General features: G+C 34.4%; 1 protein-coding gene across 1 annotated transcript in view; it reads left to right on the top strand.

Moving 5' to 3' along the window:
* The window catches only part of RAB2A (RAB2A, member RAS oncogene family), a 92,129-nt gene that overhangs the window by 61,487 nt on the left and 5,329 nt on the right, over positions 1 to 25,313 (top strand). The window contains exon 6 of the mRNA XM_081265947.1: positions 4,622 to 4,733. Coding sequence (XP_081122073.1) covers positions 4,622 to 4,733 — 112 coding nt within the window. The remainder of the gene's footprint in view (positions 1 to 4,621; positions 4,734 to 25,313) is intronic.

Raw genomic sequence — 25,313 nt, 5'->3', positions numbered from 1 at the left:
AATAGGACTAAATCTAACCAGTGAGGTGAAAGACCTCTACAATGAAAACTATAAAATATTGTCAAGAGAAATCGAATACTAGAAGATAGAAAGACCTCTCATATTTGTGGATCAGCAGAACTAACATTCTTAAAATGACCATTCATCAAAAGCAACATACAGATTCAGTCAATTCCCATCAAAATACCAATGGCATCCTTCACAGAACTAGAAAAAACAGTTCTAAAATTCACTTAGAAGAATAAAAGGTACAGAATAACCAAAGCAGTTCTAAGCCAAAAAAATAAAATGCTGGAGGAATCATAATACCCAGTTTCAAATTGTACTACAGAATTACAGTAACAAAAACTGTGTGGTACTGGCATAAAAACAGATACATAGACTAGTGAAACAAAACAGAAGACACAGAGACACATCCACACATCTACAGTCATCTGATCCTTGACAGAGGCACCAAAAACACTGTTGGAGAAATATTTTTATAATAAATAAATAAATGGTTCTGAGAAAACTGGTTATATAGAAGAATGAAACTAGATCTCTTTTCTCTCAGCCTGAACATAGTCAACTCAAAATAAATCAGAGACCTTGGAATTAGACCTAAGAGTTGCAAATCCTAGAAGAAAATAGAGCCAACATTTACCATATAGGCATAGGCAATGGCTTCCTTGGTAGGACTCCTAAAGCTCAGGAAATAATGCCAAGAATTGATAAATGGGATTGCATCTAATTAAAAAGCTTCTGCATGACAAAGAAAAAATTTAAGTCTTAGTGAAGAACAAACCTACAGAATGAGATAAATCTTTGCTAGCTACTTTTCTGACACAGGATGAATACCCAAAGTATATAAAGTACTCAAAAAATTTGCCATCAAAAAACAACCCAATGAACAAATAGGCAAATGAACTAAACAGACACTTCTCAAAGAAATACAAATGGCCAACAAATATATGAAAAAATATGCAACATACTTAGCAATTAGGGAAATGCAAATCAAAACTACACTGGGATTTCATCTCACTCCAGTTAGAAAGGTAGCTATCAAGAGTACAATTAGTTGGACAAGGCTCAGGAGGCTGAAGCAGGAGGATTGAAGGTTGAAAGCCAGCTTCAGCAACTTAGGAAGGCCTTAAGCAACTCAGCCAGACCCTGTCTCTTCATACAATATAAAAAGGACTGGGGATGTGGTTCAGTGGTTAAGTACCCTTAGTTTCAATCCTTGTTACCAAAAAAAAAAAAAAAAAAATCAGAATACACCTGAGTTTTTCCAGTGAATCTAATTTTAATATATGGTATTTTTTTGTATGCCAAACTGGAGTCTTGTCCTTTGTATATGTGGTAATGTTGATTTCATAACTACATTTAAAACATATTTGCTATGATTAAAATTCAAAATAATTTTTAAAAAATACAAAGAATAATAAATGCTGAAGAGGATGTAAGGGAAAGAAACACTTTTGTACTGTTGGTAGGATTATATGGAATTCAATAAGGACATTCTTCAGAAGAACAGAAATGAAACCACTGTATAACCCAGCTATACCACTCCTCAGTATTTATCCTAAAGAATTAAAGTCACCATACTGTACCATGTGTGCATACCCATGTCTGTAGAAGTGCAATTCACAGTAGCCAAATATTGGACCAGCCTAGGGGTATCTCAGTGGATGAATGGATAAACAAAATGAGGTATATGTATATAATGTAGTATTATTAAATCATAAAGAAGAACAAAATTGTCGTTTGCAGGAAAATGGACAGAACTTGAGAGCATTATGTTAAGTGTAATAAACCAAACTCTGAAAGCCAAGAATAATGTGTTTTCTCTTATGTGGAAGCTTGAGAGGAAAAATGAAAAAGAGAGGTTGGGGGGTCTCATGAAAATCAGAAGGCAATCAGTAGAGGAAAGGGACCAGGTGGAAGAGGAGAGGGAAAGGGGCAATACCGGGGGAGGGTGTTGACCAAATTATATTGTCATATCATGTATATGTACTCATACATAACAACAAATCCTACTATTAAATATAATTATAATGCACCAATAAAAATTTGGGGAAAAAAAGTAGCTACTGCTGATGGGAATCTAAAATGGATGCCCACATTTTTAGAGTCTCATTGGAAATTAAACATAAAGCCAGGTGTGCTGGTGCATACATGTAATTCTAGCTGCTTGGGAGGCTGAGACCAGAAGATCGTAAGCTTGGAACCAGCCTGGATAATTTAATGAGGTCCTGTTTCAAAATAAATTTTAAAAGGCTGGGTATGTAGTTCATTGGGTTCTTGCGTATAACATGCACAAGGTCCTGGGCTCAGTCCCCAGTACCACCAAAAAAAAAAAACAAAAAAACTGAGGGAAAGTAATTAAATATATCCACTGCCTAGCCATTGTACTCCTAGATGTTTACCCAGCATAAATTTATTTTCCCATGTCTATATAGGGAATTGTACATACATTTGTAGTAGCTTTATTTGTAGTATCCCAAAACTAGGAAAAACCCAAATGTCAATGAATAACTGTATAAATAAATTGTGTTACAGCATTATAACGGACTACAACTCAACAATAAAGAGGAACGAACTGTTGATATATGCAGCAAAGTGGATAAATATTAAACAGTTATGCTGAATGGAGAACAGATACTGTAGGACTACATTATAGAAAATGCAGGCTTAGTCTGTGGTGGCAGAAAGCAGATGATTAGTTGCCTAAGATATGGGGGAGGAAAGGATTATGACAGTGGAGTGTAATGAACTTGGGGGGGACTGGTGGCTTTACAGGTACATGTGTCAAAACTCAACGTATAAAATAATAAGAGAATATTTGAAGAATAAAAATTTTTCACTTTTATCTTGCCAGTGTTTTCCTTGTGCCTTGGAATATACTGGTGGCTTTAAATTTGGTTGATGATCACAAGGAGCTTATAATTCAGTGTGTAAAGGAAAAATGTATATACACAAGAAATGTTTCTGATAACTGTAGATGAGTGACCCTTCTTTAAGTGATAGTATAATAAATGGGAAAGAACAATAGAAATAAATGGGGTGATTATTATTGCTTGCGGTGAATTGGGATAGACATCAAAACAAGGAATAAGCAATTTTTGAAGTAAATGAATTAAGCAATAGGGAGCCAGTGAAGGGATTTGAGAAGGGCAGTGACCTAGTAGAGTGACAGATGACACAAATTTGCTAACTGTGACATTATAAATTGGTTATACAAGAAGTAGGAAATAGTTTTAAAAGATTAAAGTTTTTAATAGTAAAAGGAAAAAAGACCATAAGACTTAAAAAATGACTTAGGAAAGACAGACACATAAGTAATAGAAAACAACTTAGGTGAGATTTATAGGGAAAGCAAAGTCAAAGACAGCAGTTTGATTTTATGCCTGGGCAACTGAGGACATGACCACTATTTTGGAAAGCAGCTTGTTACTACATAATGTTCAAGTACAATGGCTTTTGGGTTTTTGTTTTTGTTTTTTTAAGAAAATATATTGTCTATCACAGCCTAGTACATAAATTGAGTATGCAATTAACGTGTTTAACAAACATTCCATGAAACAATGGGTTATATACACTGATATTTTCTATTATGTTTCTTTTTTTTTAAGGAATTCTGACTATGACCTACTGAAGTGATTTTACAATTCAGTGAGTCATAATACTGTTTGAAAAATACTTCCCTGAAAAGGCTTTGGCGCATGTACATGTACACACACATACATACACAATTTTTTTTACACATGTGTGTGTGTGTACATGTTCATTGTAATAATGAAAAATTTAAAATAATCATGTCTACTGGAAATAAAAATAAGTTGTGTGTTCATTTAGTAGAATATAGTACAACAGTAAAAAATTTGAAAACTAGATCTACCTGTATTATATGTATAAATTTGAGAAACGTAATGTTAATTAGAATTAAGTTGTAGAACAGTAGCTACATCTGGATTTTTGTAAACATGCAAAAAGTACTTTGTGTTTATGATTATAAACATGAATATAAATATAAAAATGTACATGAGAATGAAAACACTAAATTCAAAACAGTAGTTTCTTTTTAAGTAAGAAGGAAGACAGTGGTTCCAGGGATGCACAGGCACATGGGAGATGATTCAGCTATATTTGTTGGTTTTATATCTTAAAAACTGAAGTAAATCCAACAGAAAAGTGTGTCGAGGCTATATAGAATTTCATGGGTGTTATATCCTAAAGTAAAAATAAAAATTGTATAATAGTAAAATTTATAAACTTTTACAGTAGAATATACTCATAAGAGAAGGTCTAATCCCTCCCCGGCCTTGTCCAATACAATTTTAGTATGATAAAAATGAGTAGCATACTTTCATCCAGAATTTCTGGCTTAGACTTTGTTTCTTCATACCCTCCCCACAATATTTTTGCTTTTAGAAGAAACTGATAATTAAACCTACTGAGATTTATAACCTAATTAATGTTTCCTTAGGACTATGGATTTTACTCAACAATTTTTCTGTAGCTTCAAGGAATTGGGTAGACAGTGTCTTTTTATCACATTTATAGAAACTCATCTGTGTACTTTGCACAGGTGTCTCTCCTTGTACCATGTTTAGTAACATGACCCTTTCTGTCCCATGTTTAGTGATTTAGAATCTAGAAGAGAAGTAAAAAAAGAAGAAGGTGAAGCTTTTGCACGAGAACATGGACTTATCTTCATGGAAACTTCTGCTAAGACTGCTTCCAATGTAGAAGAGGTAAATAAAAGGCCCTTTTAAATATCCATCATCTTATCACATAATAGAAATGTTTCGTATACCTAAACATTTATTTCTTGGTGTTTATTCCCTCAGTTTATTAGTCTCTAATAGTCCTTCAAAATCATCAAGTAGAAAAATTTCTTCTTTTGAAATGCCTTCTAACATTCATCTTCCAACAGACTCTTGAGTCTTATTAAAAGAAAAAAGAGGCTAAGAATATGAGTAACTTACTCAAAATAGTGCTTAATTTCCTCCTGGATAACAGCATGTAAAAGCAGCTGCAAAAGGAAGACAATTGAAAAAGTCTCATCATTCCAAGGGTAGCAGAGGACAGGGTCCTAATAAGCAACAGCTAGCACTGTGTCTTAACATAGTAAGCAGTCAGTAAATATTTATTTATAGTAATACTTGCAGCTTTTCCAATTAACCCTTGAACCCAGATTTATTGATGTATTTGTGGTGTGTAGAATCAAACCTTACACATGTTAGGCAAATGCTCCACCACTGAGCTACATCCCCAGCCCCCCAGAAATTAAGTACAGTAATTCTGCATCAGTGGTTTGTACACTGAAGAACTCTTAGATAAAATATTATTCTTATGTATAGTTGATAAGATGTCCTCTGTTATTGACAATAATTATGACATTTCACTTCATACAGCACACCCAGTGAAAAATCTGTTTTACTCTTGTCCAACTTCAAACAGACAAAACTACCTGTTTTAGAGAGGTGCTCTTTTGTTAGATATGTTACATTTGAAACCATAAAGGAGCCAATGTGGAAGGAGGAGAGGTATTCAATATATCTGAAACATACCCTAATTTATTAATTATTAATAATGAGTATCTTAGGGATTTTTTTTCTTTTTTTTTTTTTTGGTACTGGAAGTTGAACCTAGGGACACTTAACCACTGAGCCACATCGCTAGCCCTTTTTTATATTTTATTTAGTGACAGGGTCTTACTGAGTTGTTTAGGGCCTTGATAATTTGCTGAGGCTGGCATTGAACTTGAGATCCTCCTGCCTCAGCCTTCCAAGCTGCTGGCATTATAGGCATGCACCACCATGCTGGCCATCTTATTGATTTTTAAGAACCATAAATACAACATTGCTCCATTTTAACAACAACAACAAAATACTATGAAGTCAAATAATAAGGCATCAACTAATGGAAAATAATTTTAGATTACTAATTCTGTCTCTAATGCCTTTGTGTTCATTTATTTAACAAATAACAGTACATTTTTATTTATAATCAGTAAATTACTGTTTTCTCTTTTGCTGAACATTTAAATGAAATATATTCCATGGCTATTTTGGCAGCACTTACTACAAAAGTTCTGTATTTGTGGTTAATAAAATACATGTTTATATTTGGGTGGGAATTTGCCTTACTCATGAGTGAACATCATTTTAATTTGTGAAAATTAATTTACCTCTCAAAAGCCAATGACTTTAAGAAGTAATCTGACATGATTTTATTTTTATAAAATCCATAGGTAAACATTTACAAAATGTTATCATCCGTGCAGTTTTATCTAAAAGATAAAACAAAAATACTTTCTGATAAAGTATTTTAAGAAGACAGAGTTCTGTTCTGTGCTCTAAAAAGGGGTAGAATCAACCTTTAATTTCTTAATCTGATTTAGGAATTGATGAAAGGTCAAAATAATAGTCAAAAGATATCTGCTTCTGGGAATATGGAGTATATTTATTTTTTTCTTATTTCTCCTGGTAAGTGCATCTATTTAAAACCCTGGATATCATATATAAAACCAATACAGGAATATTCTAAAAGATGAATAGAAAAAGGCAGACCTTTGTACTTGAATCATACAACATTGATTTTCCTTGGTTTTTGTTTTTGTCTCATACTTCAGAATAGGTGCTAGAAAAACTGACAAGCTAGAATGACCAATGGGGACAGGGCAGAAAAAGCCTTACTATGGCCAAAGGATCAGGAAAGTAAAATATTGGTAAGGTAGAGAGCTTTTAGAAAATAACTATTCTAATGTTAATTGAGAGAAAAAAAATTGAGGCACCATATCTATTATTGTTAGATTGTAAGGAGGTTTTCCCACTGTCAAAACGGCAGTAATGGGGTATCAAAGGAAACCAAAAAGAGCAGAAATTTAATTATGATGCAGAGTCTCATAACAGTATGCAACAGAGGTTTCAGGGAAAATTTCTTGGATACCTAGAACCAGGAAGATCTCAAATAGGAGAAAAAAAAAAAAAAACTCCAATAGTGAGATGACAAAGATGTCAAAGTTATCTAATGATTTTAAAGTAGCCATCATGAAAATGCCTCAGCAAACAATTAGGAACATGCTAGAACAAATGAAAAGTAGTTTTAGCCAACAAATAGAAAGTTTCAGCCAAAGAAATATAAGAAGCAGTTTATGGTGCAGACATGACCAAGTTTGAGGACCACATACACAACCAGTCTGGAAAATGGCACCGAAATAGCATTAAAAAGCCCTAATTACAAAGCTGTGTATCTCTTAAGGAGGTAAACCTGAAAATTGTGAAAAACATGCGTTTTTCCAAGAAGCACAAGAAGAAGGGCCTGAAGATGATGCAGGCAAACAACACCAAGACCACAAGTGCATATACTGAGCCTGGCAAGGTCTTCATAAAGCCCAAGGAGCTTAAGTCTGGACTCTCCCAAAGGGTGTCACCTACAAGCTTAATCAGCTTGCCTACATCACCCACCCCAAGGTTGGGAAAAATACTCATGCATCCATTGCCAAGGGTCTCAGCAGTGTTAGACTCCCAGCAGTATTCAGGCTCCCACAAAGGCCTCATAGTGAAGGCCAATTTAAGAACAAAAGCACTTGTGTGACTTCTGGGCTATTATCTGCATGGAGCTGGTGTCCTCCTACTATGCTTTTTGTATAAATAAACCTTAGTCAAGGTTGCCTCTCCTCCTCAGAAAAAAGAAATATAAAAAGAACCAAATAGAAATTTTAGAACTAACAAATATATGATTAAAATTTAAAAAAAAAAAAAGAGCAAAAGGGGGCTCAGTGGATGAACCCCGTGGCAGAAGGGAAGAGACAGAGGAAAAAAGTAGCAACTAGATGATAACACATTAGAAGCTACTCATTCTAAACTGCAGAGATGGACTGGAGGTGTGGCTCAGAGGTAGAGTGCTGGCCTAGCATGTGCAACCTGGGTTTAATCCCCAATACCACAAAAAATAAGGAATAAGGGCTGGGGTTGTAGCTTAGTGGTAGAGCACTCGCTAGCATGTGCAAGCCCTGGTTTTGATTCTCAGTACCACATAAAAATAAGTAAACAAAATAAAGGTATTGTGTCCAACTACAACTAAAAGATAAAAGTTTTTTTAAAAAAATAAGGAATAAATAAACAAGGGTCCTAAACTTCAAAGACAAAAATGACTGGGGGGAAAGGAGTACCTCAGGGACTTTGGGGATTATAACGAACATTTTGGTGATGTGTCATCAGTCCTGGAAGGATAGGAGAAAGAGAATAACTCTAAAACTTCTAAGATTTAGCAAAAAGAATTAAACACCTACAGATTCAAGGAGCGAAGCCAACCCCAAACTAAACATTTTTAAATAGCAGATCTGCCATAAAAGAATGGCTAAAGGAAATTCGCTAGTGGAAATGAAATATGAAAGAAAGATATCTTAGAACACTGTAATGAAAGAAAGAACACAGTAAACAAAAATATAGACAAGTATGATAGACTTTTTTCTTCTTTTGAGTCGTGGTTACCAAAATAGATGAGAATATTATAAATTATAGAGGTTAAAGGATGGTAAGATTTCTATATTTCATTTGATTAGGTAAAAAGATACTGGTAAACTTTAGTAAGTTATATATCTAGTGCAATAGCTACATTGAGCTACTACTTAAAAAGTTATCCAGAGTTATACACTAAAAAACAATAGATAAATCAGTTTGGAACTCAAGTGTTTAACCCAAAGGAAAATTGGGGATAGAGGGGAATAAAGTAACAGATTTAAGCCTTAACATGTCTGTAATTAAATGTGAGGTAAGTGATCTAAATCCACCAATCAAAAGACAGAGATTGAGAGAAGATTAAACAACAAGACTCAGTAATAAGATATCTATAAGAAACTCATTTCAAATATAACAGTAAGGTAGGTTAACAATAAAATAATGGAAAAGATATACAAATATCGATTAAAAGAAAGTAGAAACAACTGTATTAATATCAGAAAAAGTATATTTTAGAGGAAAAAGAAAATTACCAAAGACAGAATAGGATATTCCATAACGACAAAAGAGTCAGTTCAACAGGAAGACCTAAAAATCCTAAATGTATGCACCAGACACAATCTATAAGACATGGAAAGCGAAAACTGATAAAATGCAGAAAAACAGACAAGTCCACAATTATGGTGGGAGACTTTATTTAATCTTTTAGGTGCCTCCACAGAACATATATGAAAGTAGACCACACCCTGGGCAATAAAAAGTAAATCTCAATATTTGAAAATAATGAAGTCAGAGAGAGTGTATTCTTTAATTACAATGGGATTAAAAAAGAAATCAATAACAGATACCTGAAAAGTCTATAAATGCTCAAAAATTAAATACACTTCTGTATGTCAAAGATAAAGTCTCAAAGAAAATACAAAATCTCCTACCAAAATCTCAGTAATATTTTTTTGTAGATGTAGGCAATATTATAATAAAATACATATGGAAAGGCAGAAGGACTACAGTAGCTAAAACAGCCTGAAAAAATTATTAAATGAGATGAGTCAGGCTACACTTTGAACACTTTGAATTAAATGAAAGTGAAAATATAACATGCAAGTCTTGTTGAATATTCAAAAATTAATCAGTGTAGCCCACCACTTAATAGGGCAAAAGAAGAAAAACCAAATGGTCATAGCAATTGATATAGAAAAAGCATTTGACAAATTTCAGCACCTATACATTTTTAAAACTCACAAAAATGAAAATTAAGGAGGACTTCCTCAGCTGCTTAAAAAGCACATGCGCGCGCGCACACACACATCACGAACTAATGTTATACCTAATGACAAAGGCTGTATACTTTGCCCATTTAAATCAAGAAATAGTGAAAAACAGAAACAATTCAACTAGAAAATGAGCAAAAGACATGGGCAGACATTTTTTATTTGGGTTTTTTGTTTTGTTTTTTTTAGTTATACATGACAGTAGAATGTTTTTTGACATGTCTGCTGTTGCTGTTACTCAACATATTGATGGAAATCTGAAGCAGTGCAGTAATGCAAGAAAAGGAAACAAAAAGCTTAGAAAGGGAAAAACAAGACTGTATTTGTGGATGATGTGATTGTCTCAGAAGAAAATCTCAAGGAACTCACAAGGGAAAAAAACCTCCCTGAACTGATAAGGCAGTTCAACAAGGTTGCAGGATATAAGATACATGTATAAAAATCAATTATATTTCTGTATGCTAGGAATGAACACATGGACATTAAAATACTATTTCCAGTTGCGCAAAAATAAAATTAAATACTAGGTCTAAATCTAAAAGTGATATTTACAGGTCCTATATTCCAGAAACTACAAAATACTAATAAAGGAAGTAAAAGAAAAGCTAAATAGAGAGATATACTGTGCTGATTGTTTGGAATACTCAGTCTTACAAAGATGACACTTCTACCAAACTGATATAAAGATTTAACATTATTCCTACCAAAATTTCAGTAATATTTTTTGTAGATGTAGGGAATATTATACATATGGAAAGGCAGAAGGATTAGAGTAGCTGAAACAGCCTAAAAAAAGAAGAATTAAATGAGTCAAAAGCTATTTCAAGTTTTACATAGCTATAGTCACCAAGTATAGTGTGATATTGGTGAAGGGATTGACCTACATATCGATGGAACAGAGTAAATAACCCAGAAATCCATTCCCAAATATACACAAATAATTTTAACAGTTTCAAAAGCAATTCAGTGGAAGAACATAGCCCTTTTTTTTATTATTATTATTATTATTATTATTATTATTATTATTTTGTAGTTGTAGAAGAATAGCATGCCTTTATTTTGTTTATTTTTATGTGATGCTAAGGCTTGAACCCAGTGCCTCACCCATGCTAGGCAAGAGCTCTGCCACTGAGCTACAGCCCAATCTAGAACATAGCCTTTTTAATAAGTGGTGCTCTATCAATTAGAAGTCCATAGGGGAAAGAAAAAAAAAAAAAAAAAGAACCTCAAGCCAATTCTCCCGGCTTATACAAAAACTAACTCAAAATAGATCATGAACTTCAATGTAAAACATTAAGGCAACTATTGGGTCCCCTCTCATCCTGTGAGAGCTCTATTTTTTTTTTCCAATTTGAATAAATCCTACCCTTTTACACTCAAAAAAAAACATTGAACGTTCAACCTTTTATTGAGAAAGAAATACAAAATGCTTGGGACTTGGACCTAGGCATACATATCACCAAAAGAATGTTTCACAAAACGAAAAAATAATAAATTAGCCTTCAAAATTGTGTGCTCTGTGAAAGACTGTTGTATAGATAAAAGACAAATCTACAGACTGAGATAATATATTTGCAAGTCACATCCAACAAATGATTAGTAGGTAGAATATGAAAATCCTTAGCTGGGTGTGGTGGCACATCCCTCTATAGTCCTGTTACTCCAGAAACTGAGGTGAGAGGATCACTTGAGCCTAGCAGTCCAGGGCCAACCTAGGCAATATAATGAGACCCCATCTCACAGTAAAATAAACTCTCAAAAAGAAATAGTGAAAAACAGAAACAATTCAACTAGAAAATGAGCAAAAGACATGGGCAGACTTATTTTTTTTTGTTTGTTTTTTGGTGTTTTTGTTTTGTTTGTTTGTTTGTTTTAGTTATACATGACAGTAGAATGTTTTTTGACATATTATACATAGATGACATGTTTTTTGACATATTATCCATAGATGACATATAACTTCGCATTCTTCTGGTTGTCCATGATGCAGAGTTACTCTTTTCGTGTATTTATATATGAACATAAGAAGGTTACATCTGATGCATTCTACTGTCTTTCCCATCCTTCTCCACTTCCTTCTCCTCATTCCCCCCGTCCGATCTGGTGAACCTCTACTCCTCTCCCACCTGATGCCCTCCCATGTATTGTGAATCAGCATATACATATCAGGATATTTTTGGCTTTTGGTTTTTTGGGATTGGCTCATTTCTCGTAGCATGATAGTCCCCAGTTCCATCCATGTACCAGCAAATGCCATAATTTCATTTTTCTTTATGGCTAATATTCCATTGTGCATATATACCACATTTTCTTCATACATTCATCTGTTGAAGGGTACCTAGGTTGATTCCATAGCTTAGTTATTGTGAATTGAACTGCTATGAACATCTATGTGGCTGCATCACTATAATATGGTGATTTTAAGTCCTTTGGGTATATGCCAAGGAGTGGGATAACTGAGTCAAATGGTTGTTCCATTCCATTTTCTGAGGAATCTCGATGCTGCTTTCCATAGTGGTTGTATCAATTTGCAGTCCCACCAGCAATATATGAGTCTGCCTTTTCCCCCTGCCTCCTCACCAACATTTATTGTTACTTATATTCTTGAAAATTGCCATTTAGGGGCAGACACTTCATCAAAGAGCATATACAAATGGCAGTAAGCACTTGAAAAGGTATTCAGCATCACTAACCATTAAGGAAAATGCAAATTAAAACTTCAGTGAGGGCTGGGTGAATAGCTCAGTGATAATGCACTTCTCTAGTATGTGTGAGGACCTGGGTTTGACCCAGGACTGGAAAAAAGAATAAAGGGGAAGAAAAAAAAAACAAAAAAACTTCTACTACATACCTATCAGTATAGCTTTATATTAAAAAAAAAAAAAGGAAAATGCAAATTAAAACTTCAGTGAGGGCTGGGTGAATAGCTCAGTGATAATGCACTTCTCTAGTATGTGTGAGGACCTGGGTTTGACCCAGGACTGGAAAAAAGAATAAAGGGGAAGAAAAAAAAAAACAAAAAAACTTCTACTACATACCTATCAGTATAGCTTTATATTAAAAAAAAAAAAAAAAAAAAAAGGTGATGGCACCAACAAATGCTGTTGAAGGTGTGGAGAAAGAAGATCACCATACACCACTCGTGGGAATGTAAAATATACAGCTACTACTCTGGAATTCCAAACAATTTGAAAGTGTCTTTAAACATTGAACATGCAACTACCATATGACCTAACAGTTGCAGCCCTGGACACTTGTTCTTGAGAGATGAAGACTTATGATTACACAAAACCCATACATGGATGTTCATAGCAGTTGTAATCATAAAAGCCCCAAACTAGGAAAAACTAGAGACATTGAGTTGAAGACCATTTCAGTGACTGAATGGTTGGATAGAGTATGATACTCCACACCAATCAGAGAACTAAGTTCACTGAATAAAGTCATTTCCCCAATGTTGTATACTGTCTCATTTCATATAAATAACTTTCTTGAAATGACAAAATTAGAGATATGGAGAACTGATTAGTCACTGCCAGGTTTAAGGAGGGTATTGAGTGGGAGGGGTGTGGGTGAGGCATAAAAAGACAAATGTGAAGAATTGTGGCGATAGGAGTGATTTGTATCCTTTTCAGAAATTTGGTTTTAATGCAATGTACTATAGTTTTCTAAATTGTAGCTTCTGGGGATAATTAGATAAAGGTCACATGAGATCTCTCCATATATGGGTGTATCACTCCATACACCCATATATGAACCTAGAGTTACCTCAAAATAAAAATATACATACAGCTTAAATTTAATCCTTGATAACCATTTAAAATTTAAAAATATAAAAATTCAGAATGAAGAAGCCTCAACACAACCACAGTAAAATATTAATTTGGAAATATGGAATGGTTATAAAGATCAAATTAGATGTTTGTGAATTTATAAAGAGTACAAAATTTATTTTTCAAATAATTTGTGTTAAATATCACTCTCTGACTAGTCTCTGTCACATTTCTACACAAAGCAAATATTTATTCAACCAGGTCCCTTCATGCCAAATGATAAGTATTTACCATATACCTAAAAAAATAAGAGTTAATATTTTTGTCAGATTTTAAGCACAGTATCAGTAAGTAAAGAACATTTTTATGACGATGTTGTTGCTGCAAATGGGTTTACAATTAATCTATATAGACTCACTGTTTACTATTAATCAGCTTAATGATTTCATTTGTGCAGGATCTGTCAAAGGGAAGAAGGAGCCAAGTGGTGTTAGAGAGACATGCACATATTGTTTCCCACAACAAAGAATTATCTGGTCCAAAATATCAGTAGTGTTGAGGTTGAAAAGTACTGAATAAGAATAATAAAATATGTTAAATTCAAGAAAGTGAAAACACCAACAAAACAGCACAATATATGAATCCTCTTTATTCACTGAGTGATAGGAAAGATGATGCTATGATTTTGAGATTAAAAATGCTTCATTTTTAATGATGACCTGAGGAAGGAGTAAGACTGAAACATACTATTGTGGAGTGACATCCCTGTAGGCTTATTGTGACCTGTGAATCATAAAATGGGTACCCTGGACTGTTTCCGCATCTGCCCTAGTGATATTGATACCTGGATCCAAGTTCATTTTCTTGCTGGCCCATACTGATGACCTCCTCCTTTCCAATTTAGGTACCCACCAGCATTGTTCATAGGAAGTACTGACTTGTATATCTTTAAAAAAAAAAATTGTAGTTGAAGATGGACAGTATGCCTTTATTTTATTTGTTTACTTTTATCTGGTCCTGAGGATCAGACCCAGTGCCTCACATGTGCAAGGCAAGCGCTCTGACCCTGAACTACAGCCCCATCCCTGACTTGTATATCTTAAACTTTATATATTTTTTTTAATTGTAGCCTCCTTGGTGTGCCAGCTGTTTTAGCTCTTATCTAAATGTATACCACCAATCTTGAAACAGGATCTTAAATTTAAATGGTACCCAAGATAATACTTTCAGGTTAATTTCTAAAAACAAAATGACGGCTGGGGTTATGGCACAGTGGCAGAGCGCTTGCTTCACACATGTGAGGCACTGGGTTTTACTCTCAACACTACATAAAAGTAAACCCAAAAAAAGGATATTGTGTTCATCCATAAATAAAAACATTTTTTTAAATGATACCCTAGTCTGCCTTGATATAGAGGTAAGACTTTCTCCTACATACACACACACACACACACACACAGAAGGGGAATCAAATGTTACAGTAATAATATGTGTGTGTACAAGTGTTAGTTTCAAGTATTAGGTTTAAGTATATTTATTTCTAAATTGAAAGTTATAATTTTCAAGTTATGAAAATTGTTTTCATATTATGAAAATTATAAATTATTTCATGTTATGATAATGAAGTTCATTGCTTTTTGAAATGGACTTTAATCAGTTTTACACAACTTGGGATGACTCCAAACATGCTATTACCATTTATCTTTTTGATTATTCACCAAGGAAATGAACCTATAAATGTGATAGTAGATGTACCTGACAAAGTTCATCTCCCAGTTATCAAATAAAAAAGCCAATTTCAACCAAAATTTTCTTGTTTATGTGGTATTCCTATAGGATAGGAAACAGGAATTCATTATTTACATTTTTAGTGCCTGTTAACTGATTTTTTTGAACATGGTATTTGGATGTTACATATGCTTAATAATAATAAGGCATTCCAGGGGGCTGGGGATGTGGCTCAAGCGGTAGCGAGCTCGCCTGGCATGCGTGCGGCCTGGGTTCGATCCTCAGCATAACATACAAACAAAGATGTTGTGTCCGCCGAAAACTATATTAAAAAAAAATTCTCTCTCTTTAAAAAAAATAATAATAAGGCATTCCATTATTTGTAGGACACTTTGTCAATATTTTTCACATATATTATTCCAGCTTTCACAAGGAACACAAACCCAGATATTGCAGCTTTGTGTCCATTTCCCTTTTTATTATGCCCCATAGTAGAGAATAGCAATAATGAAGATTATTTGATACTTCCCCAAGTAGCTTTCATTAAAACAATCACTTTTGTATAGCTTTACATGGGCGAATGAATCTGGGAGAAGCTCTTTTAGGGAACCAGAATTCGCAATAGTATATTAATTTCTGAGAATCCCATGTTAAGAACCTTGCTGACTTTTATTTAACCCAGAGTTTTCAAAGCACAATTCCAAAAAATGGAATTTGAAGTAAATTACATAACATCTGGTGACATTCCACAACCTGATGTCTCTAATTTTGCTTACTCTCTTACTTCATGGTAACATCTATATTGTGATAGGAGGGGTAAAGTCTTCTCTCTCCTTAATATCTCATAAAGGATTTTTTTTAAGTTGTCTTTTAGAGCAGTGCTTTTCAAGTGCTAACATGTATATAGATCCCTAAAAGTCCTGGTAAAGTGGAGATTTCGATTCCAGTAAGTCTGTGGTATGGCCTATAAGTCTGCATTTATAGCAAGCCCTCTGTTACTACCAGTATTGCTGATCTGGGATCACTTTCCAAGAAGCTGAGGGGCTGTGGAGAAGTCTAGTGTGCTGTTATCTAACAGGAAAATCCAGCTGAGTGCTCTCCCCTTATATCTCCTCAGACATATTATTGCTTCAGAGCTCATGATCTTCATCTGTGGATTCTTGATGCCCAGCATATAATTATATAACCAAGTTTCAACCATCTTAAAAATAAAAAACCTGTCACTCCATTTCTCCTGGACATGTTTGTTCCCTTTCAGCTTCCATTAAGAGCTATCTCCGTTTCCCATTTTTCTTAACACCTCATTTCATTGTCTGACTTCCTTCACCATGGACAAGACTTCCTGGGCCTTCTAATTGCCACACCTAACAAATGCTTTTCTGTTCTTTCTTTAAATAGTCTCTTGGGAATGATTGATAATTTTGACTGTTCTTTTATGTATAAAAACAACTTCCTTAGCTATATGATACCATTTTCATATGCTTCTCTAGAATTCTCTAGACTCCACTACAGATTCTTCTTTCTGAGGTGAGATACCACCTAAATCCATGATTTCAGATATCCTGTTAGGCTGTGTATTCAGGTCCACACTGACAGCTGCTGCCTAGATCTCTCTGCATGAGTATTCTTCAGACCCTTGCAGTTTTAATACATTCAGATTTAAAGTGAAAGCCCTTCTCTAGTCCATAAATCTTCTGTGCTTTTATATGTTCCCTTTTCTTTATCCTTTCATATGGATTTATTTGATACTGCTTTCTACCTGTTACCTTATTGTTTCTGTTAAATATTGCTCCATTTTGTCCTCTATCATAATTGTCTCCTAATTGGGCTTCCTGTCTTCATTCTTTAGTCTCTACACTAATATCTATTCGACCTTTCTATAAATGAAAATCGAATGCCATTTTCCAATTTTATTAAAACCACACAGTGGTTCCCCACAGCTTCAGCATCAGACTCCTTGGGTTGTCAGATAAGGCCTATTGATTGCCAGACCCCAACAGTGTGCTTTCCATATTAAACTAGAACTAATCAGCTCTGTAGTACCTCTCCCCCTCCTCTACAAAAAGTGTTCTCTGAAACTGAAATTCCCTTCCTTTCTACCTGATCCTTCAAGGATGTGGTCAAATCTGATACCTTCTTTGGAGTGCCTTCAGTGACCTCTTTCCCGTTTCCCTTTCACTATCAAGTACCACACACATAAGCACATGAATTGGTAGGCTCTTTTTTCTATGCTCATTCCTCTGTCACCATAGGCATGAATTAAATCTATTTTTCATATCAGCCCACCTTAAGGGCAGAGTTCCATGAACATACAGACTTGTTTCATTTCCGCACCCCCAAAACCTAAATCATTGGCTCCCCTATGTAGTAGATAGCAGAAGTTTGTGTGACTAATATTATTTATTTATTTCAGCTTTGCTTCTCTTCTTTCAGTCTTCAATTGGTTATACTTTGGTCCCACTTCTTATGTGTAGTGGAAGTCTGTCCCTAACATTTCTGTCCTCAGCATTTTACAGCATGAGAGTTTGGAAATCCAGATGAACAGATTGGTTCCTCCTTTGAACATTGCTTCCTTCAGTAGCTACCTGTGGTCTTTGTGGTTTGAAAGGACTTTTTTAGACGCAGGAATGTTTGTCATAAAGATTATGAAAAGCTAGGGAAAGCACCCTTTTCCAAAAGCCTTTGCCACCTTTTTGAAGATTATTAAAAAAAAAAAAAAAACCTAGAGTGACGTATTTACTTCTGTAATTCCTTCCCTGTTTTTCTTTGCATTTTCCATTTTCTCTCTAACTTGAAAGCTTTTTTCCAAGTTGTGTGTTACCAAAACTTATTATATTTCCTCTATGATCTCTGAAGGTATAATACAGATGATTGAGGTATAAACAATTAAGAAACTTGATTTTTGTCAAACAGTTTTGTCAAGTATTCTTCTCAATCTTTTAGCCATTTGATGGGGGTCTTTTTTTCCCTTATTAATCAAATTTTCCCTAAAATTAAGATTGGAATTTCTTTGACATGATATTTTTGAGAAAAAATTATAAGAATTTGGTGAAGGAATGTTTTCCCTAACCTGCTGTAGTCTTTGCTAAACATCATGACACAGATATAGTAATTAAAAATTTAACAAGTGCTTACACTGTTGGTGGGAATGTAAATTATTAAAATGAATCAGTAACTCCGGGAGGCTTGAAGCAGGGGGATCACAAGTTCAAGAACAGCCTCAGTAAATCAGCAAGGCTCTAAACAACTTAGCAAGACCCTGTCTCAAAAGTGGAAAGATGAGGGAGTGTAGTAAAGTGCCACTGAGTACAATCCCCACTACAAAAAAAAAAAAAAAAAAGAGAGAGAGAGAGAGAGAGAGAGAGAGTATGAAGGTTCCTCAAAAATTAAAATAGACTACCTTATGATCTGAGAGTCTCTTTCCTGGGTATATATACAAAGGAAATGAAGTCAGTATGTTGAAGACAATCTTCATTCTGGTGTTTGTTGCTGCATTCTTCACAGTAGCCAGGATAATGGAAGCAGCCTAAGTGTCCATCATCTGAGAATGAATAAAGAAAATGTGGTACATATGTGTAATGAAATACTATTTAGCCATTAAAAAGCTTGAAATCCTATCATTTGCAACAACATGGATGAAACTAGAGATCATTATGTTAAGTGAAGTAAGCCAGACATGATCTTACTGATCTGGAATATGAGAAAGTTTGATCTCATAAAAATTAAGAATAGAATGGTGGTTATCAGAGGTTGGGGAGAGTTAGATAGGAGTAAGAAGTTCTGGTGTGCTACTACCCATTAGGGTAACTATAGATAAATATATTTTAGAAAATTAGAAAGGACTTTGAATGTTCTCCCCATAAAGATATGATAAATGTTTAAGGAGATATATTTAACCTGATTTAAACATTGTACTGTGTAAACATTATCAAAAACACCATATGGTACTCCATGAATTATGTGTCGTTTTTACATTTTATGTATTAGTTAAAGTAATTTAAGTTTTAAAAACTCAAGTAGCTTTAAAGTTCATTGTAGTAGTAATTAAAAACAAATAAATAAAAATATGAAAAGTCAGGGCTAGACCTTGCTGGCTTAGCTGCTAAAGTATCAAAGATCCTGAAAAAATGATAGCTGAAAATATAGCCAGCTAACCCTAAGACAGATGGTACTAACCTGCCAAGCTACCTAAACTGACAGGATAGATGAATTTCTTTGTCTGGAGAGAACACATGACTTAATGAGACATTACTAACTAGAAAGAAGACTAATTTCAAGGTCTCTTGCTTGTGCTTATGTTCTGTAGTAGCACTTGGAAATCTCCAGACTTAATATGCATTGAGAAGTCATCTTGCTTGTTTGGAGCTTTGTTATAAGTGGTGAATTAGGTATTTTTAATAGCTGAAATGTGAGTATAAATAAGCCTTTATTGCCCTCTTACCCCTGTTCTTATTGTCGAAGCCAACAAGACTTCACACCAGAAATCTGGTCTGGTTTTATCAGGCTTCCACCATCCCTTGAATATAACTTAGTTTAATATTTACAACTCTCGGGGCTGGGGATGTGGCTCAAGTGGTAGCGCGCTCACCTGGCATGCGTGCGGCCCGGGTTCGATCCTCAGCACCACATACAAACAAAGATGTGTGTCCGCCAAAATCTAAAAATAAATACTAAAAAAATTCTTCTCTCTCCCTCCCTCCCTCCCTCTCTCTCACTCTCTCTTTAAAAAAAAAAAAAAATATTTGCAAATCTCTTTCACATATTATAAGACTTTGCTGACTAGCTTCAGCTTCTCCTCCTCTAAACTGGTCACCGCCCTTGGGAACTTCTTAGATGATCTAAACACTAACTCTTGAAAGGTGGATCACTTTCTGTACTTCTAAACCAAGCTAGCTAACACATCCATATTGTACATCCCCTTATTTTTCACATATACCTATACTATTTATTCATATGTAAGCATGCAATTATATAGATTTCCAACTGCCAACACTTTCCCAAATGTAGATGACATAAGCATTAAAATTTCATCTAAATTTTTTCATTTCCTCCTAAAAGCCTAATTTTCTTCCTTTTTAATATACCTCAATTCATGGTATACTCTTCCATCTCAAGTCACTTAAACCAAAAACAGAGTCATAAGCACCTTGCCATTTTTAACCTGTCATTTACTGAGTCCTGTGTATTTCTTCATGGTAGATATTAAATTTGATCTTTGCTTCCATTCTTGTGGCCACCATCTTAATACATCAAACTTTGTTTCTTAGACTCCTCATTGGTCTCCATATTGCTAGTCTTGCCCTTTTACAATTCATCCTCCAAACTATCCTGTTTCTGTCCCTCACCTGCTTTTTACCTTTTCAGGATTCTTTGGTACCTTTAGAGCCACCTCTAAAATCAGCTCATATGCCAGCCTGTCCCCACCTTCTAACAGAATTGAGCTTAAAAATCTCAATTTTTCCTCTCCTCAGTTTTCCTAATAAGTGAGTAGAAGCTTGCTTATCCTGCAGGTCTTCATTCACAGGGCTTTCCTTCTCAGAAATGGTCATGACTCTTTACTTCTCTAAGCAAATGGAGGTTTTCTTTCTATTCCAATTTTAGACTTGCATATGTCCTGCTTTTTCACACCCTTGTGGTAATGCACATATTTACCTGAATAAATACACATATTTACCTATTATCCCCAGTGCCTGGTCCAAATCAAAAACTGGGCAAATGTTTACTGAATGAAAGAACTCCATTACTAAGGAGTTAAACATCTTTGTTGTCTCTGACAGAAAGTACCAACAGGAAATTCTTAAATACTATAATCCCCAGTCCTTTCTAATCTAGTAATTACATATTCTTCCCCCAACCTCTTTATTCCTCTGCTAAGATTTTTTTAAGGGAGGTGGAGTTTACTGTGGATTTAACCTTGGGCCTTGCATGTGCTAAACACACACTCTACCACTAAGCTATCTCTCTGCCCCCATACTAAAGTTCACCAAGACCACCTCTTTTTCTTTTTAATAAGTAGTCACCGGTGGTGTTAATTTTTGTAAAAGGTGGAAGGAGACAGAAACACAAATAATCACAAATTATGTATACTTCCAAAAATAATCCTAGAAATCCAAAATAATTTCCAGCTAGGTTTTTGAAGGATGTGAAAGTATGCTTTTTATGTTCAATTTAAACTGACATAAATAAAAATTTCTTTGTCTTGTATTAAAGATGATACTAATAAAGGAAAGATAAATGTGATAAAAAAGAATATTAGATTCTAATTCTGCTTCTGCTATAATGGTATGTGATCTCAGGCATTTCTCTTCTTTTTCTGCAGTTCAGTCTTGAGAGCATTATAGATCAGTATGTTTAACTGTGGCCCTCTTTCAGTGAAACACGAGAAAACTATATGAAATAAGCAAAAACAAAACAACTGTACATTGGACTTGGGGATACTGTGGAGAATGAGGGGGAAAGGAGGAAGAGCTTCTCTTTCTGCTGGGCTATCCCTCCTCCCTTCCTCATCCCCAAAGGGTAACCCCAGTAAAATTAGTTTGAAGTATGATTTGAAAGCCATTTTAATTGAATGGTGTGCGAGTTTTCTTCCACTGAAGCTAAAGCAAGTAGAATTAGAACATTTTAAAGTCATGGAATTTGAAATGCTTTAAGTTCCCTAGTATTATATTTTCTCTAATCTTCACAGGGCTTTCCAATTTTTACATAATACTTAGGTCTTTTCACAATATACCTTATTTTTTAGGGCTCACTCTATACATGATGTGTTGCTAGGTCATTTCTTTAAAGCTTAGTTTTATTTAATCAACACATTTGACTTGACTAAGGAGCGTTGATCGCTTTTCTCTTCTTTACTGTACAGTGTTTGTGTGGCATATTTACATTTAGCACTGTACTTTTCTTCTTCTGTTGCTCCTATGTGTTATAGCACCCAAACATGCATGATGAGAACTGACGTAAATTGAGTACTAACTACATTTCAAGCACTATTGTCAGTACTTTACCTTAATCCAACAATTCAATAAAGTAGCACCATTAGCATCCTTATTTTATAGGAAACTGTGAAGTAGTAGGTCTCACGCAATGCAAGCTAATAAGAGGTAACACTGGAGTTGAATCTAGAGAACCTGGTTTTAGAGCCCTGCCCTTAGCCATTCTGCTGGTTTTACAGGCATAATTTTATTTCATGACCACAGCTTTTCTTGAAAGAAAAATTAATTTTCAGTATTTGTATACCTAATTTGATTTTCTTTGCAAAATAATGAAAAGCTATGTAAAACACTTAGTATAGTGACTAACCCCTAATAAATACTTTTTAAAATATTGGTTAGTATTAATTTAGGTAAATGGACACCTTTAACTGATGTTATACAGCATTTCAGTTGCATCATGTTTCCTAATTTAAAAACTAAAAAGTAACTTAGAAGGTACCTTGCTCTCAAGCGTATGTTCAGATATTTAAATAAAATTGTTCAAGGTAGGGCTAGGGTTGTTGCCCAGTGGTAAAGCGCTTGCCTAGCATGTGTGAGGCACTGTGTTCAATTCTCAGCACTGCATATAAATGAATAAATTAAATAAAGATCCATCAGCAACTAAAAAAATTTTTTAATTGTCCAAAATACTTAGATATCATAATTTTATCTTGCCACCAGGTGGCAGCATGCTGCATAAGGAAATAAGGGAACTTAAAATTTATTTTCCATGTATTTCTTTAAAAACTGGCTAAACCTTAATAAAAACAGTGTTGTGTTTCCCTTGCCTCTGTTCCCTCTAGTCAGTACTAAAGACCCACTCAACAAGCCATGTGTGCCTCAGCCCTGTCCTACATTATTCCTCTATCAGTTAATGCAGAAAGTTTTCTTTTCCCTTTTGTTGTTGTTGTTATTGTTTCTGGTACTGGGTATTGAATCAAGGAGTGTTTAACCACTGAGCAACATCCCCCGTCCCTTTATTTTTTATTTTGAGAAAGGGTCTCACTAAGTTCCTGAGGCTGGCCTCAAACTTGCTATCCTTCTGCCTCACCCTCTTAAATTGCTGAGATTACAGACATGTGCCACTGCACCTGGCTTTTTCCTCTGTCTTTAACTGAGAGTTGAGCCCTTGTGCCTAGATTCTCCCAACTAACTGTAATAGTAACATAACTACATTCCCCCTTTCCTTCTGTAGGTTCCTTAATGCCTAATAAAGTTCTGAACATGGGGTAACAACTTAATAGGTGCCCTTCAGTAAATGTCATTGAGACCTAAGACATACATTAGTATGTATATTAGCTGATTGTGTATTTGGATTATAGCACATTCAGAGGTTTTTGTGGTTATATTTATTTAGGTTTGTACTATTAAAATCCCTAAAAATTTTCCTTAAGTTTAGGTATTATCAGTACCATTCAGATAACTGTGTTCCAGAGTCAAATGGTGAGTGTCTGAGGTGGAAGGCAAGAGAATTAATGACTAATGAAGAAAATGATGGTAAAGGACTGACCATGGCAATTAATCAAAGTATGGTGAAGGGGAAGACCTGGTAGTAAAATAGAGAGGCAGGCTTCAGATCCTGGAATGGCACACTCAGTGCCTGGGAAGCAAGATAATCACTAACTTTAGTTGGCTGCAAGAAAATCTGTTTATACTTCATAATTGTGGTGCTGCCTAGACATTGCTTGTTTCATGGTGCTAATAATGAAGTCATTTAACATCAGTTTCTGGGCAGATTTTTCTTTTTTTTTTCTGCTATACTAAAACCTATAAGTTTTGCCTATTGCTTTCTCCTTAGTAACATCTTTAAAAAGTTGCCCCCCCAAGAGATGTGTACATAAGGAAAAAGAAACCAGCGTTTTATGGAAACCCACTGTGCCCTGTAGATATGTCCTTGCTAAAGATAATTGAGTTTAATAAAGGTCTTTTAAGTACCCATTTCATTTTGGGAATTATGCTAGAGATTCAAAGATACATTATGTTTAATATCTATAGGTAAAGTAATTCTAAGGGAACAGCCCAGCCATTCAAATTAAATTAATTCTGTGAAGAATGTTAAGTAGTGCCCTAAAATATTTTACCAAGCAGTACTTAAAATGTATTATATTATGTCCATAAAGAATACAGTGATCTGAATGGATTACAAACATCTATACCTGGAAAAATATGGAGATTGATACTGAATAGAGTAAAATGATCATTTTTAATACCAGATAGATGTTTTATCATTATATAGATGTATATTTCGCACCTTTATTGAAATGTTTTACACTTAAATGGGTAGATTTTATCTGTGATAACCAAGGCAGTCATCTTAAAAGCTTTGTTTTATCTGTAATAAGCCTTAATAGTATTTGGTTACTGCTCATTTATTTGGAAACTCAGCAATTTCAGTCCACCACCACACATTTTAAAAACAAATGTACTAATATCTACATTTGTCATGTTGAGTTTCACATACTAAGGACTCATTAAAATTAGTCATTAATCAGTTAATAATATACATTAAATGTTAACTTCTTGTCATGAAGTATATAAAACAATCTATTTGTATGATATTCTCTGTGATATACCTAGAGAGGTAGGAAATATATTAGTGTCTTTAATTGTAATCAAAAAGTTGTATGACAGAATAAATGTAGCATCCAAACATTATTCCATTGGTAACAGATATCGTTGTGAAAAAAAATAACCATTTGTTATAATTCAGTTAAAAGTAATTAATACATCTTAAGCCTGTGTGGTACAATTTTGCTTTTAAAAGTGTTTAATAAAGTATTAAATGCTATTTAGGCAATAAAGTTATTAATGATTTAGAATATTTTACATAGCATAGATTTCTTTTTTTAATGTTTTTAAAAATATTTTGTTTTAGTTGTAGTTGGACACAATACCTTTATTTTATTTTTATGTGGTGCTGAGAATTGAACCCAGAACCCTGCACACGCTAGGTGAGCCCTCTACTATTGAGCCACAACCCTAGCCCCTAGCATAGCTTTCTTAAGCCAGTATTTTAAGTGATTCATCAACAGATTGGCAAAAGGCAGTTTATTTACATAAATTGGCACACCTCATAATGACTTTTGTAATATTAAATTGCTTGTTTGACATTATAACTCATTTTAG

The sequence above is a fragment of the Spermophilus citellus genome, assembly GCF_964194105.1.
Source record: "Spermophilus citellus genome assembly, chromosome: 14".
NCBI lineage: Eukaryota > Metazoa > Chordata > Mammalia > Rodentia > Sciuridae > Spermophilus > Spermophilus citellus.
Note: the sequence above shows the minus strand (reverse complement) of the source record. Positions and strands in the feature narration are given on the sequence as shown.